This window comes from Oryctolagus cuniculus, chromosome 12, assembly GCF_051225735.1.
Source record: "Oryctolagus cuniculus isolate XC-2025 breed Fujian yellow rabbit chromosome 12, ASM5122573v1, whole genome shotgun sequence".
Classification (NCBI taxonomy): domain Eukaryota; kingdom Metazoa; phylum Chordata; class Mammalia; order Lagomorpha; family Leporidae; genus Oryctolagus; species Oryctolagus cuniculus.
In genome coordinates, this window is record NC_142878.1 from 79,490,959 (window position 1) to 79,510,508 (window position 19,550).

The following is a 19,550-nucleotide window of genomic DNA, read 5'->3' on the forward strand; positions in this document are numbered from 1 at the left end:
AGTTAACACCCTTTTCATTGTACCCAGAACAAATGTGGAAGTCACTCAAATAACTCAATCAGCTTTTAAAAATCACTTCAAATTGTGGCCCTCAGGACATCTGATACAAGCAATGAACCAGAAAAATGGCTAAGTCGCCTAGTTTTCCAAACTTAAGTAATCATGTATTCACCACAGATTCTTATTCTCTGCAGATGAGCTAGAGGGAATCATCTTTCGAGCATCAAATTTTTGTCATAAAAAAAAAAACCTCAGAAAACTTAAAGCCTTAACTCTATTGTGCTATATTAACCTAGCCAATCAGAATACTGTAGAACAGAGAGGAGGAAGAAAATGGATATAAGGGGAATCAGAAAAGAACACATTTCGTGACTGAATTATAGTTATCTCTAACATCTGAGAAGGGCAAATGATTTTTAATCATTTCAAATTTCTACAAAAGAAACAGCTACATGACTACTGCTAACTAGTACAACTATACAGTTTCATAATAGTAGTAGTACTAGGTAAGTAGCCAAGATTGCTGGAAATGAGTATCTGGGAACAAAATGTCTTCTGTCATCAGGAAGTAGCAATAACTACGACAGTACAGGCAGTAACAGCTGGAGCAGCAGTAACAGCAGTAGCAGTACTGGCAGCAGCAGCAACAAAGATGTCCAATTACTGAGTGCCTAGTTTCTGTCAGACCAATGTCAAATAATTTTAATATTTAAATTTACACAAGGGATCGGCACTGTGGCACAGAGGAGCGCCGGTTCCAGTCCCGGCTGCTCCACTTCTGATCCAGCTCTCTGCTTTGGCCTGGGAAAGCAGCAGAAGACGGCCCAAGTCCTTGGGCCTCTGCACTCACATGGGAGACCCGGAAGAAGCTCCTGGCTCCAGATCGGCTCAGCCCCAGCCACTGCAGCCATCTGGGGAGTGAACCATCGGATGGAGGACCTCTCTCTCTCTCTCTTTCGCTCTGCCTCTCCTCTCTCTGTGTAACTCTGGCTTTCAAATAAATAAATCTTTAAAAAAAATAAATGTACACATTATATGTATTACTTACAGTTATTCAGAGAGTAATGACTACGTATTTTTCAAGAAGGAGAAAGCTGAGGCTTAAAAAGCAATTTATTCAAGGATACAGATGTAAACAGATACAAAACTAGGATTTAATCCTTGGTATCCCTAGTTTCAAAGCTGCTCTCCTGGGGCAGGAGTTTGACATGCAGTTGGTAACATGCTGCTTGGGATTGCCCACATTCCACACTGGAGTGACTGGGTTTGAGTCCCAGCTTCACTCTAGGTTCCATTTTCCTAATGCACACCTTTGGAGGCAACAGGTGATGGCTTAAGTATTTGGGTCCATGCCACCCAAATGAGAGAGCTGAATTGAGTTCCTAGCTCCGGGCTTCCACTTGGTCCAGCCTGTTGCAGGTATTTCGGGAATGAATCAGTGGGTAGGATTGCTCTTTCTCTCTTTCTTGCTGCCTTTATTAAAGAACAAAACAAAGCCGGCGCCACGGCTCACTAGGCTAATCCTCCGCCTTGCGGCGCCGGCACACTGGGTTCTAGTCCCAGTCGGGGCGCCGGATTCTGTCCCGGTTGCCCCTCTTCCAGGCCAGCTCTCTGCTGTGGCCAGGACTGCAGTGGAGGATGGCCCAAGTGCTTGGGCCCTGCACCCCATGGGAGACCAGGATAAGTACCTGGCTCCTGCCATCGGATCAGTGCGGTGCGCTGGCGGCAGCGAGCCGGCCGTGGCGGCCATTGGAGGGTGAACCAATGGCAAAAGGAAGACCTTTCTCTCTGTCTCTCTCTCACTGTCCACTCTGCCTGTCAAAAAACAAAAATAAAAAATAAATAAATAAATAAAATAATAAAAAAAAGACCAAGAAAAAAACTGCACTCCTTTCATAACTCCATACTTCACAAAAGTATTCATAAATATATATTTTCCAGTGTGGCAGATTAAAAATAGCAGGGTCCTGTATTTCAATAAATGATGCAGAAAAGGAGAGGCACTGTACCTCTCCAGGTATGTGGATGACAGTAAGCATTTCCAGTTGGTCAAATAGTAAAGCAGAATGAGACCACACAAGTATGTCAAAATCAGAGATACAGGTTAAAAATAAGATGAATCATAAAGTGACCAAGTATCATGTAGTATTACTTAGGGGAAAATATTGATATTATGTACAAAAGACAGTTAAAATTAAATTGAACCTCAGAGTATTCAGAGACATTCTCTAATAAGTAAGCTTAGTGAGCTTTAAACCCCCAAAATCTAATGGTATGACTAGTACGAGCAGCAACAGTATTTCTAAAAAAAGATATACTAGGATAGGAAAAGAAAGTTAACAGATGTGATTTGTGAAAATGTATGATAAGGTAAAATAAAAACAGATTGAAGATCAGGGTAATTCCATCTGAATAAAATGTAGGCAGAAATAAAATGAAGAGAATGACAATAGAAACATTGATAACTTTATGCCTGCATAGTGGTTCCTGCATGCTAAGCACTTTCTACACATTATTAATATTATATATTAGTTTATCAATATGGTATAGAATATGTTAATATGCATCATATATACATTAACTCCTTTAATTACCTCAATACTTCATGAGTAGATACTTTTGTTAGTTATCTGTATTTTACAAACAAGGAATTGGGGCACAGAGGTCAGGTAACCTACTCTGAGTCACACACATTCAGTAAGCAAAAGGGCAAGAACTCCAAAAGAAGCAATCAACTGCAGAATTTATGTTCTTTAATCACTATACCACTCTGTCCCTTTAAGGGTTTCAAAGGACTGAATGTACAGCCGAGTATCAAGTCTCTTAATCTTATTATTAAGGAACACCTCCTGAAGCTATTAAGAAGCAAGTAAAACTTGAAATGAAAACCTTGATAGATAATAAAAGGCTAGAAATAGTAATAGTCAAGACAGGTAGGTAGTAGATTAATAAGCTAAGCAAAAGGCATTACAGAGAGAAGCTAGAAATAATTGATATTCTTAAGCTCCTTAGTGTGAAATCATATTAGATAGCCATACTGTCCAACAAAATATCCTTTACTGCTATAATCAGAAACACAACAGGCTAATAACTAATCTTTGTAATCTTTGTTATATATTGCTTAAATTTTTATAAGCATAATGAGGATATTTTCCTGACAATTTTTTAAAATATAAAAAAGTTCTTGTTAGCATTTATTTATAAACTACATCTCAGAAATGATTCATGAACATGAATGAAATGCTGAGTTCTTCCTACTCAATAGTCTACACAACTACTTTTTTTTTTTAACTCCCAACCAAGAAAATCAAATGGTTAAGTCCAGATCAGCATTCTACACATTATTTTATGGAAATTATGTCAAGGAACACTAAGTGCTGAAGGAAAAATATTCCAAGATAAAATTAATATTCTCTTAGACGTTCATATATCCCAGATAGCATGAAAAAACTCATTAATCTAGTTATACTTACAGTTCCAAAATTTATTTGATCAAAGAACCTTTTTCTCCCAGACTCTTTATATATTTAAGGACATTAGTTTTACAGTACAGAATCTGGAAACCACTGATCTTGTTACCTTCTTTTACAAAAATGCAAGACAATTACTTTGACAACAGAGTTTAATGTGCCTAAGAGTTACGTGGGCATTTAATTTTCTCAATGGTTCCTGTTTTTGCTATGGGGTCCATTCTGATTTCATCTTCTCATAAGAATAAACTATGACATCTAGGTGTAACCATTATTAAATAACAGAATCCCAGATCCAAGTGAGCACCTGCATTTTACAAACAGGGTAACTCTCTGGTTTTCCTTCTACATCACTGATGAAACATTCCTAACTTCCTATCTTCTTAAGTTCTTTATGTCAGATTCCTCAGAGCTCTCCCTCTCTACTGTGTCACTTTGAGATCTCATGTACTCTTATCATTTTTTAATTTTTAGTGTGATGATTACAGATTCACATAGTTGTAAGAAACAATGGGGGGGTCTTTCAAATGTGTATTATATAAAAAAAAAAAAAACTTCGCATGGACTTCAATTTCTCACCAAAATAAACTCATCTTTTAATTCCTTTTTTCATACAGTGAGAGCCCATGCATTCTTTGCCCAGTCTCCCTCAATGATAGCCTCTTGCAAAACTACATCACCTTAGAACCTGAACGTTACTAGTGATATTACACACTTCCTCAATTCTACTTACATTCATTCTCATGACATCTTAAAATATTAAATAATACACTAGAACATGTCTGCTAAACTCACTCCAGCTGATGACTAGGACATCTCTCCTTGGATATCTAACAGTTATCTCAAACTAAAACATGTCCCTAATCAAGCCATCTTCCCTACAAATCTACTTCTCCCATAGTCTTCTCCATCTCAGTCAATATCAGTACTCTTACTGGTTGCTCAGACTATTAATTGCAGAGTCATCCTCAGTACTTTCTCTCACATCTCATATTCCAACCATCAACAAATTCAAACAAAATCAAATCTTTTATCACCTACATTGCTAGCATCCTAGCTTCAGCCATAAATCTCCTATCCAGGTTACTACAACTGCCTCCTAATTGATTTCCCTGATTCCATCCTCCATTCTCAAAGTAACATCCAGAGGTGGCCCATACACTTTTCAATTACTTAACTTTTCTATTTTGTTATTTATTGAGATACCTTATATTCAATTCAGCTTCTTCTACTGACTTTTCATGGTAAATGCAAGAATACTTTTAATGGTTAATAAGGTTTTTTTATTATCTTTTTAATATTAATTTAATCAAAGACAGAATTACAGAGAGAAGGAGAGACTAATTTTCCATTTGTTGGTCCACTCCCCAAATACCTGCAATGACTGGGGCTAAGCCAGATTGAAGCCAGGAGACAAAAACTCCATCCGGGTCTCCCACGTGGGTGGCAGGGGCCCAAAATTTGGGCCATCTTCTGTTGCTTTCCCAGGCATATTAGCAGGGAGTTGAATCAGAAGAGGAGCAGCCAGGACTCAAACCAGCACCCATATGGTATGCCAGCATTGCAGGCGGCAGCTTAACCTGCTGCGCCATAACACAGCCCCAGGCAGTAAGGACTTAACCATATGATCCACGTTACTTCACAGGCCCATCTCCTACCATTCTTCCTCTTACTTCACTGCAGTCAAATCAGACTCCTTTGAGTTCCCAACTGATGGGATTTTTCCTCCCTGGAATGCATTATTGATAAATGAAAGTGGCTCACTTCCTGAATTCTTCTATGTCTTTACTCCAATGTCGTCTTGGTGATACTCAAAGAATTTAAATAGTAGCCTTCACACTCCCATCTCATACTCCTTTACTTCCCTTCCTTTTTCACTTTTAAACAAAATACTGATCACCAACTAAAACATTATATATCTCATTTACTTTTTATTGTGTCTTTTATCTCTAAAATGTAAATACCAAAAAGGGACAGATTTCAGTCTATTTTTCAAGCAAACAGAACAGTGCCTTGCATAAAGTAGAAGCTCACTAAATAGATGAGACACAAAGAAGCAAGGTGCTTTGTCAAAACCTGACAAAAACTGGTAAAGAATCCAAGTCTTTGTAGTTTAAGAATCATTTTTCAGAGAATGATGAAAGACTCAAACAAAAAACAATTACTTTTTATTCAGCAGTAATTAAAGAGCATGCTTGCATGAAACAGCTATTTCCGACCAGGTGAATAAACCATTTAGAATAACTTCATGGAGCCAGCATTGTGGCACAGAGGGTAAAGCCACAGCCTGTGATGCCAGCAACCCATATGCGCACCAGTTCTTGTCCCAACTGCTCCATTTCCAATCCAGCTCCCTGCTAATGGCCTGGGAAAAGCAGTGGAAGACGGCCCAAGTATGTGGACCCCTGCCACACAAGTATGAGACCTGAAAGAAGCTCCTGGCTTCAGCCTGGACCAGCACAGGCCATTGCTGCCATCTGGGGAGTGAAGCAGAGGTTGGAAGATCTCTCTGTCTTTCCCTCTCTCTGTTGTTCTTTCAAAATAAATAAATAAAACTTTTTTTAAAAAAAAGAATAACTCCATGATAGAGATTAGATTAGATTAAGTTACAAGTAATTAGCATCAAACTGAAATTCAAAGAACTGCCTATAAGAAGCTAGCTCCAGACTGACTAGCTTGCGTTACTTAAATACATTTTTTTTAAAAAATGAAATTACAGATGATAGAACTTTAAGAGTTTATACTTGAGGCAGGCATTGTGGAGCAGTGGGTTAAGCTACCACTTGTGAGGCAGGCATCCCCTATAAGTTTTTTTTTTTTCTTTTTTTTTTTTTGACAGGCAGAGTGGACAGTGAGAGAGAGACAGAGAGAAAGGTCTTCCTTTTGCTGTTGGTTCACCCTCCAATGGCCACCACGGCCGGCGCACTGCGGCCGGCACACCACGCTGATCCGATGGCAGGAGCCAGGTGCTTCTCCTGGTCTCCCATGGGGTGCAGGGCCCAAGCACTCGGGCCATCCTCCACTGCACTCCCTGGCCACAGCAGAGAGCTGGCCTGGAAGAGGGGCAACCAGGACAGAATCCGGCGCCCCGACCGGGACTAGAACCCGGGGTGCCGGCGCCGCAAGGCGGAGGATTAGCCTAGTGAGCCGCGGCGCCAGCCCCCCTATAAGTTTTGAGGTTTAAGTCCCAGTTGCCCAATTCCAATCCAGCTCCCAACTAATGAGCCTGGGAAAAGCAATGGAAGATGGACCAAGTATTTGGGCCCCTGCCACCCACATGGGAATTCTAGAAGAAGCTCCTAGCTCCTGGCTTCAGTCTGATACAGCTCTGACTATTGCAGCCATCTGGGGAGTGAACCAGCGGACAGATAATCTCTGTTTCTCCAATCTTTCTATAGCTCCAACTTTCAAATAAATAAATCAATCTTAAAAAAAAAGAAAGTTGAATCCTATGGAATAACACAAAACAGTAATCCTACGAGTCTCATCATATTTTTAAACTCTGCTCAAGGGAAAGCAAGTATCTGTAAATAATCAGAGAACATTAAAAATGAAAAGAAGTTGTTCCTTCTGGGCAAAAACGGACAAAACTTACTGGAGACAGAGGAGGAAATAAAGACTAGTATATGACAATGCCTACCCACTACTGGGGATTTTGGAGATTTCGGAAAATCTTTCATTTATTGTATAAATCAGTTCAGAAATTTGTAACTAATGGATTCCAATTTTTTAATTATTTGTAAGGAATGAATTACATAATAAGTGATCATCTACTGGTTTTGAATCTGTTCCAAAGTACAAATGAAGAGTTTTGATTTTAATGTAAAAAAAGGACTCATAATTTCAGAGCCTGCCTATCTTTATAGCTACTCAGATCACAAAATGTATTTTTATAGTCTTTCAAATTCAAAACATTGGTATACCATAACCTTTCAGTGTGCTAGAGGAAGAAAATACAAGTAGACATAGTTCTCAGTCTGCAGGTTGGGTAACAAAGCTTGTATACAGCAGTTAAAGCATTGGTCCAATTTATAAGATAAAACCTGCAGCTTTTATATGAAATTACTCATTAGCAAAAAATTCCTGAGGCATTTAAGCAACATAATTTTTTATTAAAAGAGGATAGTAGTACCAAAACTGTTTAGTAGATCCATATTTAATGTAACTAAAATAAACAAATGTCAAATTTAAAATATAGAGGAAACACACGTATTACTGATTATCATATACAGATTTTTAATATATTACCTTTATCCAAAGTAACTACATTAGTGGTTGAGTAGATATTATGTATACGATACAAAAATACGTAACTTTCAAACTTGCTTTTAAAATCTTCAAGAAGAGGTTTAGCCAATTCTTTAAACCTTACAACTCACAAATATTATGATAATATTAAAAATAAGCCTGAGATAAGACAGATGACAAAATAATGTCTAATGGTCTAAGAAACAGCCAAATTAAAAATCTACAAATAGGAAGCTATAAGAATTTGGTAAAGGAATCTCTTGGAATTCTTAAACAAACCAATCAAACTTTAGTCAAGTTTTAAAGAAAGGACAGAAAAACAGCCATCAATAAATTCAGAGAACATAAAGTTAAGCTATTAAATTAAATTAAAAGTTTTTTAAAATTGAAAGTTTTAAAAACAAAAAATCTGAGCATTGGTGTTGTTGAAAAAATTATAGTTAATACTGAGTAATAAATTTTAAATGGCAGTAAAAATAACATAACTATAGAGACCTGTAATTCCAAAGTCATAAAAATAGCATGGGTTCCCAAACAACCAGAGGTTTTTGTTTTCCTTGGACTGTACTTATGCTAGAGAAAGATTTAAGAGCAGCAGCCAAAATCACTAAACTTCAACTTGGATGTTGAAGTACTGATTTGATGGGCTTTCCTTGGTCATAACTGACCCATAAGCTTAAGAGTCAAAGCCACCAGTAGGAAGTGTGCTCAATTTGGTGGGCTTTGAGTCTATCTCTGGCCAAACCAGTGTCAGCAGCCCTATGGGAGGCCAGCCACAATGGAAGGGAGTCTGCTCAAGATCTGATTTCCTGAGGTCACAACCTAGATCGGGTCCCACAGTCAAATTAGTCAAATTCCTTGGAAAGAGAGAACTGGCATCAGTTGTGTCCATCGAAGGGGGACACTGTCCAGGTGTACCCTGGATATTTTTTGAAATCTCTGGGCTGCTTCTGCATCTGAAAAATAAGAAAAATAGCACAATGACAGACACGAATGAGGAAAAAGCCAATCAACTGGCCTAAAAACTAAGACATAAGAAATTAAGAAAGCAGACAAAACAGACAAAAAGACAAACAGCCATATCAGTTGGAATGTATTATTCTGAAGGCAAGTACAACAGAGAAAAACATATATTATTTTAAGCAAAGAAAGAAAAGTCTATAGCAACAAAGGTTATTTTTTAGAGAGACAACTGGAAGAAAAATTTATGTTAAGATATGACAACCTGACACAAAGATAAGGTGGAATAAGTATCTACACCCATTTGAAAGCTGAAAAGAGCTGAATATGAGAGCTAGTGTTAGAAACTTGGCTGCTTAACTGCCTTTGTTTAAGAAAACATCTCAGAACTTTGAACTTAGGAAATTCCAACTTGTCTTGCACCAGGTCATGAGCTCCATAGAGCAGGAACCTATTTCAACAAGCAGCTTTAGAGAAAAAAATAAAATACTTTAATATTTTCCATTCCTATTAATGATACATTTAAAATTCAATAATGCTGAATTCCATCAAAGTAAAATGCACTGAATAAAAATTAAACTTACTCAGAAAGATGTTCAGAAGTTGGGATACAAACAGAAACTGAAATTAGAAGAAAAGTTTTACATTTACAACAGCATATGAAATATGAAGACAGAGAATAATGATTTAGTAAAGAGTTCATATCATGACTGACCAAAAATATTCTAATAAATATCAAAAATTCAAGACAGCAGTTACATACACGTACCTTTCCCTATTACAACTTGGCAAGTATGAGCTTCATGTTGACATAAGTGTGTAGCCATATTATCTAAGTCAGAAACATCACTTGGGAAATCACAATTAAGGCACACTACAGTAATGCCCCTATAAAAATAGCATAAAAGAAAAGGACATTATCATTAATGAAAACTTATATACACATACAGTAATTACTTTTCCATGATTTTCATTTTGTTAAGATTTATTTATTAATTTATTTGAAAGGCATAATGACATAAAAAGTGGTAAAGACAGAGAAAGAGACTGTCCATCTGCTGGTTCATTCCCAAATGCCCACAAAAGACAGAGCTGTGGCAGGCTAAAGCTAGGAGACAGAAATTCCACTGGAGTATCCCTTGCAAGTAGCAGGAACTCAAGCACTGGGCCATAATCCACTGCCTCTTACGTGCATTAGCAGGAAGCTGGATTGGAAACCAAGGCAGAACCTGATACCAGACACTCTCATATGGGATCCAAGCATCTCAAATAGTAACTTAGCCTACTACATCACAACACCCACCCCCACAATTTGGTTTTTGTGTCATAACTACAACTTTCAATTTCCATTTTATAAATTTGAAATGGTTGAAAATTATTAACTTAATGAACATCATTATATATTAATTAAAGTTTCTCCTAAAAGTGATTATTAAAAGTACTATATTTCTAGATGGAATATTATAAATTAAACTTAAATGCTTAAGTTAAAATTTTAAATATTTAGCTTAAATAAGTATCTTTAGTCTTTTGTATCTATCAAAAACCTGCCCTCACAAACATTAAGGAGTCTCTCTGGTAAAAGGGAGGCTCTAAGCCTATTCTACTGGACCTAGTTAGTTGAAGAACGCGTAGAATGCTCAACTTACCTCAACAGGCATTTGTAACTGGGATACATAATCAAATTTCTTGAACTAAGAAATGTGGGAGGCTGGGAATATTATGTGTGGATCATTAATAGAGAAAACTGGACTGCCGAGAGACAGGAGAAAGAAAGTCAAGTCCAGAGAAAAGTAAGATAATATTATGTTGCTTCAGCAGGTCAAACTAGAAAGACCTCATGTTGATTCCTGATGATTTTGTTCCCTTTAATTATTCTAGCTGTCCTCCACTTAGGAATCCATGAGATTCTTTGGCTTCCCTCTAACAAATAATAAATTAACTTCTTAATAAATTATGAATTATTTTGCTTGAATGAAAAAAAATTGTGAAATGTGGTCACTGTTACTGTCAGTTTATTACTAAAGCATAAATATATTTAAGTTCCTCATATAGTAAAAATTTAAGTGTTTCACTAGTCTACAAATAGTATACATTAGATTGATTTCTTTCCTGAAGCTCTCTAGTCTAACCGCACACTGTATTTTACACCTAGATGTGATTCTGACACAACAAAACTGACCATCATAAAGTTAAAATCATGTATTTTGTCCTATAATTAGCTCCTCTTGACTGGCTTTCCTGATGATGCCATTTCTTCTCACACTAAAGCTCTGACTCTCTTCTTCCTTAAAATATATGTCAAATATTTTACAATATTAATAATTCATTACTTGATTTATGCCAGGTTGATTTTAGACATATTATCTCATCCAAATCTTGTAACATCCAAAAAGGTTAGGTTCTGTAATTATCCCCTCTTTATAATAAGTTAGCTTAGTAATCTACCAAGGTCATTAAGCTGGCAAAAGTCAGAACCAGGTTTGAAAACAGCTCTTCTTTTCTGCTGCAGCAGAAGATTCTGACTTCAATAAATCCTGCTTTGCTAAAAAGAAAAAAAAAAAAAAAGGAAGAGGAGGAGGAGGGGAGGAGGAGAAAGAAGAAAAAGGAAGAGAGAGGAGAGATGAGGGGAGGGGAGGGGAGGGGAGGGGAGGGGAGGGGAGGGGAGGGAAAGGGAGGGGGGAGAAAGGAAAAAGGAAAAAGGAAAGGAAAGGAAAAGAGAAAAAGAAAAAAGGAAATAAAAAAAAAAGAAATAGAGCTCTTTGATTCCAGTGCCCATATTACATCATAGTTATGTATAGTGACAACATCACATTTATGATGCAATATAATCTCATCACTTTAAGTTGTGTCCTTAATAAATCATTCGTGACTATCACAGTAGTTATGCATCCACAACTCACTTTGCACACCCTTGATTTCAAACTTCCTTTAGTATCACCCGACTCTACGTAAAACATTAATGGTTCTCCAATATCTTCCAAATGAAGTCCAAAACCATAGATTAATTTTCAATGCTTTCAAATTTAGCTCTAAATTCAAAACTATTGCCCTAGACTCCAATCTTACTTCTATTCTATACAATTCTTGCTCCATCCATTTACTATATGCCTTCTACTTTTCACTTCTGTCCCATCATTTGTGCTTTTTCTTAAAACTAGTCTGCCCATGCCTCTTCTATCATTAGAAACAATAACCATCCTTTAAAGCCCAGAAAAATTAACAAGTAACCAGGTACTACAAGCAATCTCCCTCCAACTCTCATTTCATTTATTAAAATCTACAGTTATTTATATGCACACCTTATCTCCTATAAAATAAACTGTACATTCCTTAATAATCTGTTCAAAAACTGCTTCATCAACGTCCTCTTTATAGGACCTGTTACAACATGTACAAGATAATGTATAACATAAAACTAAAGAATGAGTATTCTATTTCATCAAGTCATTACAAAAGTTATTATGGTATAGAATTATAAACATGCTAAGTTCCATTCACAGAAATCACCATTTTTCTTCAATTTTGAGACATATCCAAATGAAGAGAAAAAGAGCCTAGACTTTCAAAGTCACAAAGTTCATGTAGAAAACAAACATATAACTGACTTTAACAACAGTGAGGTAGAAATCAAATTAAAACCTCAATTTTAGAGTGCAATAAAACTCTTTTCATTCTGGCAAAATTTTTCAGTAAAGACAGCATGTAACATAATCTATTCTTTTGGACTTAGTAAATTATTTAAAAGTAGTACTAATATATTTTAAAATCCGAATCATATTTTTCTGTCCTATGAGCTACTGGTCCAACATCATAGATGGGACTTACTTTCCACATCTATCATTTTTATTATATATTCCAACAAATATCTGAGTGCCTCATATGTGCCAGGCATAGTCAAAAAAACAAACCATATACATTGTACTGAGGGGACATGGATAATAAATAAAAAATAAATAGGTACATGATTTAGAAAATAATGCATAACAAAGAGATAGGGAAGGCTGGACAGAAGCACTAGGGGAGAAGATAAAAAGTTTATTATTGTTATTTTACAATGTAAATGAATGAAAGTCTCACTTTGACACTACTTATCACACTGCAATAAACTTGGCATTGACTCTTCTGATTTAGGAATATGAATGAAGAGAACTCCGTAATGTTCAGAAGCAATTATTTGAACTTCCAAATTAGGCAACTCAAAATCAGATTAAACAAAAATTTCATAGCAAACCACAATGAGATAAAACTTTACACCCACTCACATGGCTACATTCAAAAAGCAGTACCAGAGTAGGTATTAATCACAGCAGTTAAGATACCATGCGGGCCACCCTCAACCCGTATCAGAATGCTTGGTTTTGAGTCCTGGCCATACCTTGCCCCACTTCTGATCCAGCTTCCTATTAGTGCACACCCTGGAAGGCAGCAGATAATGGCTCACATACTTGAGTCCCTGCCACCTACCTTGGATACCCAGACTGAGTTCCAGGTTCCTGGCTTTAGCCTAACCCAGTCCTGACTATTGCAGGCATTTGGGGACTGAGCCAGCAGATGGAAAATCTATCTCTTTGAAATAAAATGAAAATAAATAAGCAAACTTGTTTAAAAAACAGTAGCAATGGGAATGTGCAATTAGCCTAGCAGTTAGGAAGCTGCATCCCACAATGGGGTGCTTGGGTTCAATTTTTAACTTTGGCTCCTAACTCCAGCACCCTGCCAATGCAGGGCAATGGCAATGGCAATGGCTCAAGTAAGTGAATTCCTATCACCCAACTGGGTGACCTGGATTAGATTCCTAGTGCCTTGTTCTTGCCCCAGCTGTTGCAGGGATTTAGGAAGTTAACTAGCACATGGGAAGTTTCTGTCTTTCTCTGTCTCTCTCAAACAAAATTTAAAAAAAAAAGTTTTTTAAAGAGACACAAATGATGGCAAAAATGTGGAGAAACTGAAACCACCATACAGTGCTAATGAGAAGGTAAAATAACACAGCTAATTTAGAGAACTAATCTTTAGTTCTCAAAGAACATAGAGTTTTACCATGTAATCCAGCAATTCTAGTCCTAACTGTATACCAAAGACAAATAAAGGAAGACATATCTATACTGAAACCTGTACATAAATCATAGTAACATTATTCATAATGGCCTCAAAATGAAAGCAACCAAAGTACATAAACTATGGTATCTACATAAAATGAAATGTTACTCAGAAATTTTAAAAAACTAAAATACTGATATATGCCACAATATGGATGAATCTTGAAAACATCAGACTAAATGAAAGAAAGCAGTCATGAAAGACCACTTAAGGTATGAGTCCACTTATATGAAAGGTCCAGAATAGGCAAATCTCCACTGACAGAAAGCAAATCAGTGGTTGCTCAGGAATGGACAAAGTTGAAGAGAAATGGAGATGGATGATCATTAATGAGAATAGTTTTGAGTAATGAAAATGTACTAAAATGAACAATGATAACTAGCGCAAAACTCTAAATATACTAAAACTTATTATTATACACATTAAATGCATAAATTTTAACATACATTAATTATTCCTCAATAAAGTTGTATGTAACGGGAAAAAAAAAAACCACTGGGGCAGGCCTTTTGCCTGATAGTTAAGATAATGCTTGGTTCAGATGCATCCCATATTGGAGTGCCTAGGTTTGAGTTCCAGCTCCACTCCTGAATCCAACATCCTGCTACTGCATATCCTGGGGAGGCAGTAGATGATGGCTCAAGAACTGCCGCCCACAAGGGAGACAGATTGAGCTCTTAGATTTGGCCTGGCCCAGCCCCAGCTGTTGCTGGCATCTGGGGAGTTAACCAGGAGTAAAGGCCTTTGTCTCTCTTCATTGTCTCTCCCTTTTAAATTAAAAAAAAAAATAATAATAGTATAAAATAACCATTTTCCAATACGAAGAATAAAAAATGATCAACTAGTTACCTGAGTTCTGAATGCTTCTTAAATATACAAAACCTTTTACTTGGACGGTTACTATGAAAGCTGGAGAGACAAAAGAGATTTTAATAATTTTATTATACAGCAAGGCATATTCATTTATAACTATATTTCAAGTCTATACTTAAGTTTCTAGTTTTTAACAGAAAATCATGATATAATCATAATGTTTGTCATCCCTGTTTAATTCAACTTTTTAAATCTTAGATTCCCTTTTATTTATTTGTTTTATGATACTTATTTTCCCAAGCATATTCATAGATTATAAGTATCTTGCTCTTATTTGTATAAAAAGGCAATAAAGTTTAAAAACTATAAATAGCACCAAACCAAATTATATCTATTAAGAGTTGAAAATAATTCTAAATTTTTGTTAATAATATGAATGGTTATCAATAATAATCATTAAATTTTCAAATACTTTCTAACCTTAAAATATGGATGTGGGGGGGGGGAGGAGACAGAATTCAAATCATCTAGGAAGTAAACGGTAATTTAGATGCCACTGCTTACCATTCGTAATTTAAACTTCAGAGAGCTCTTTGCAATTATTAGTAGGGGATGTTTCAAAAAAATCGAACAAACTGAAACTCACAAATTAAAACAATCTTCCCCTAAGCACAAGAACAGAAAACCACACACCAAATGCTGTAGCCAATGGTAACAGCTTTTACATACCCTAAATCTGGTAAGGAAAGTTCCCCTGTACTAGAAAGCTAGGATAAGTTTAGCACAGCATTTCTAAAAACAGAGTCACAGTCATGGACTCAAAGCAGCAGCATCACCTGAGACCTTAATTAGAAAAGCAAAACCTCAGAACCCCGCAAACCTATTGAATTAATCTCTGGCAGCACAGTCCTGGAATCTGCTAAACAAGCTTTTTCCTTGGACAAGCTAAAGTCTGAGAAGCGGTAGCCAGCAAACCAAGTCAAGTTACTCTGACACAAGGTAACCATGACCAGCACAGCATGTATCCACGCAAAAGCAAATATTCTTGTTAGCTATAAGTACTTAGGTGATTGCTAACAGACATTTCTTCAATCTGAGAGTAACCAGTATTAAAGAGCTTACATATTTGAGATAATACCACAAAAATAAAGTTTCGTTAGAAGACAGCATCAGAAGATTGGGAAGCCCTAAAATTATAAGCAAAAATTTACATAAATAACTTTTTCATCAGAATGAGTCCAAGATTTTGTCTAATTCCTAAAAAATGTGAACTGAACAAGCTGTTTTAAAAGTGAGATTTAGGGGCTGCTGCTGTGGCATAGTAGGTTAAGTCTCTGTCAGCATCCCATATGAGTGCCAATGAGTCCAGGCTGTTCTACTTTCAATCCAGCTCCCTAAAATGGCCTAGGAAAGCCATGGAAGATGGCCCAAGTATTTGGGCCCCTGAACACATGTGGGACACCAAGAAGAACCTCTTGGCTCCTTCCTTCAGATTGGCCCAGCTCAGGCTGTTGGTGCCATTTGGGGAGTGAACTAGCGGATGAAAGACTTCTCTCTGACTCTCCCTCTCTCTGTCTGTAACTCTGTCTCTGCAATAAATAAATAAAACTTTTTTAAAAAGTGAGATTTTTGAGATTTAAAAGCTCTTTCTATTCAAACAACGTTTCTAGTTTTTGTTTATTTATCTACTGGTTTGGTTTCAGGTCTTTCTGATGCTTTTCACAACTGTCTACAACTTGGTACCATATGATAGCAGATTAAAATGTTGGTGCAACATTAAAATTTAGCTGCCTTAATCCAGTTTTAATTTAGAATTTCCTTTCCACAAAAAAGAGGTGGCTTACACTATCTCTTTATTTAATACACAAATTCCATACTTATAGTTTTGTGTATTACAGGGATGGAAAAATGGATCGAGAGCTCACAAATAAAAAGTAAAAACTACCTTTCCTTTTCCTATTAGATTTCCATAAAGTTAATAGCAATATAGAAATAAATCTAACAAAAGAGAAAAACAATGTTTTTATTACGATATAATAAATAGATAACGTTAAGTAATACTTAGGTTTAAAAAAAATCTTTAAAAAATGACTGGATACAATTGCCAAAGCCCATTAAGCCATTCTCTATAAACAGGGAAATTTTATTACATATAAATTACACATCAAGAAAACACAGGACAAAACTTCCTTTGACCATATTTTCTCAATAATCTTGAATCCATGCAACTACTTTCTAAGAAACAAAAAAGGAACACTTCTTTTAACATTCAACAATACTGATGATATGCTTACTATTTAAGACAAGATATTAGAGGTCGATGGTATGCTAAAAAGATGACAAGTTGCTGTACCAGACTTCATGGCTTGGGTAACGAAGTAGGGAGACAGAAAGTGTCTGACACAGAATAATGTCCAATAAATAGTTGCTAAATGAATATACACATAGTCACAAATAACACAAAATAAAAATCAACAAAAACACATATAAAATTCTGTGGTTACATAAAGGAAGCTGTAGGCCCATGGAATGGAAGGCAGTTAATAGTTAGGAGTTCATTTCAGTTAAGAAGATTCTTACTGCTTTGCTCCAGGCTAAGCAAAGGACAATTGTGATGATATGTAAGGATTTTCAAGAAAATAAAAGGAGTTGAAGGAACTGAAAAAGTAGGTAAGAATTATATAATGAAAGGCCTTCCAGTCTCCAGAAAATGTGAACTTTTATCATATCACTGTCAGAAAGTTAAAGGATTTTAGGCCAAAAAATGACTTGACCAGATATGTCTATTCCAGTAGAAGAAAGGATTAGAGATAAAGGGAGAAGGTTAGGAAACAGGCAAAAGAGGAACTATAATGCTAACACAATAATTCAACTGTTCTTCTAATAACTACTACTTAGTGCCCATAAATCAATGTAAATGAACCCAATCAGATTCATTTGAACCCAAGCAGATCTTAAAAAAAAAAAAAAACTATCTTGTCTACTGTATAGGAATAAATTTTTATACCAGCATTATTCCTTAAAAATTAAAAAAAAATCATCCTTCAAGGCCTAAAGGCAATGCCATTTATAGAAAAGTTTCCCTTATTTCTTGTTTATTCTTCTTTACATCTTCTCTGTTCCCGCAGTCATCTGTCATATTAATCTAGGTAAATATACCTCCACTACTAAATTGAGAAAAATAAAAGACAAAGGCTTTCGCTCCAATACCTAACAATGACACCTTAGAAATTAACAGCTATCATTAGTTGAATGTCTTCTAAATAAAAATCATTTTGTTAAGCATTATATTTAATAATCACAATAACCTTTTCAAGAAAAGCAAACTGGAAGTCAGGTTAAGTAGCTTTACCCCAAATCATACAGGTAATAAGAGTTATAAAGCTTGGATTCATATCCACATTTACCAGATTATCTACTATCAGATTACCATACCTATTGGCAACTTCTATCTTTCTACTAATAAAAATAGTTATTGAAATGAACACAAATGAAATAAACTCTGATAAAAAAAGAGATATTAGTCATTAACTCTATACTTGTAGAGGAAAAAGTCATCATTTATCTTTCTAAGGAATAATAGCAATATTAACAATCATTTGCATTGTTAGATGAATTATATCACTACTTAAAAGCTACAGCAAATAAATTGCAATTATTTAAATAATTTTTTAAAAAATAATTTAAAAGTTACATATTCTATGATGTTGAAAGTCAAAGAATCCTTCAACTGCTTCAAGATTTTTTACTATCCTGTTTTAAGATCATTTTTAAGGCCTTTTACAAAGACAACAAACAATGACTACCATGGGTAGTTTGTAATGTGCTAGATTTTATGATGAATACAAAGGGCTCCTTCTCAAGGAGATAATGCAGACAAAATAAATATAAAAGGCAGACAACATGAATGGTTCGCAGTTTCAAGAAAGGAATGGTTGTAATGATCAGAAACTTCTAAGAAAGTAAACAGAGAGAATCACAGGGCAACCTAGGAAGTAACAAAGATTAGGAGAAGCCCCTGTACAAAATCAGCATGGGCAGGGCCAGCATTGTGAAGCTACTGCCTGTGAGGTAGGCATCACACATAAACACCAGTTTGAGTTCCAGCTAATCCCACTTCTGATCCAGCTCCCTGCTAATGCCCCTGGGAAAACAGTGGAAGATGGCTCAAGTGCTTGGGCTCTTGCTACGATGTGGGAGATCCATATGAAGCTCCTGGTTCTTGGCTTTAGCCTAGCCCAGCATTGTTCATTGCAGCCATTTGGGTAGTGAACCAGTGGTGGAAAACCTCTCTAACTCTACCTTTCAAATAAATGAAGAAATCTTAAAAACAATCAGTATGGGAGAAAATTGTACTTTAGTAAAGTTAACAAACTCATGGGGATGGGAATCTTAATGAAAAGGACTGTAGCAGGTATGAAACCAAAAGAAAGTTCAATTGAGAGGCTGCAAAGCTGGTTTTGCATGGGATAAAATTAAAGGTATTCAACTTTTGGATAGAACGAAGCTTCAACAGATATAGGCCTCAAGTCTGTAATAAAAACTCACAGTGGACACAAATAAGGGCATCATTCAATCTAAGTTTTCAAAGACAGTAAGGTAAGAAAGGGCACCACTCAGGGATAAAGGACCTACTGACCCTAGAAGAGTAGCAATGGAAGTTGTCTGTTCCATATAAGGCTAATAATGAGTAAGAGCTGTGTGTGGGTGATGAGGTTGGGACTCACAGGAAATTGAGAAGAGAGTAAGAGGGAAGTCTGGGGCTAACTGGGAATGTTGTGACATCAAATGGATAAGAAGATTCTACAGGATGGGGAGAAGCCTACGAAAAATGGGAGAGAGAAAGGATAAATGACTCATACTTAAGAAGCACAAAATATTTTCCATTTTGATTCCCTAAAAATTGAGGACAGAATTAAAGACCTTTATTGGAAAGCCATGTATCTGGCACAGAGTAAG

General features: G+C 36.1%; 1 protein-coding gene across 21 annotated transcripts in view; it reads right to left on the reverse strand.

The window, feature by feature from the left end:
* The window catches only part of ZNF280D (zinc finger protein 280D), a 127,577-nt gene that overhangs the window by 24,522 nt on the left and 83,505 nt on the right, over positions 1-19,550 (reverse strand). For 11 of the 21 annotated variants that reach the window (XR_011380917.2, XR_016218168.1, XR_016218169.1 and 8 more), the window contains 3 exons: positions 14,628-14,687; positions 9,448-9,566; positions 9,263-9,299 (listed from right to left, as the gene is read on the reverse strand). Coding sequence is in view for 15 of the 21 variants with exons in the window: in XM_002717719.6 (XP_002717765.4) it covers positions 9,263-9,299; positions 9,448-9,566; positions 14,628-14,687 (216 nt within the window). In the remaining 6 variants the exon portion in view is untranslated. Of the gene's footprint in view, positions 1-7,561; positions 8,675-9,262; positions 9,300-9,447; positions 9,567-14,627; positions 14,688-19,550 lie in introns of those variants that run through there. The other 10 variants (XM_070054238.2, XM_017347999.4, XM_089310407.1 and 7 more) reach the window with 6 other exon arrangements.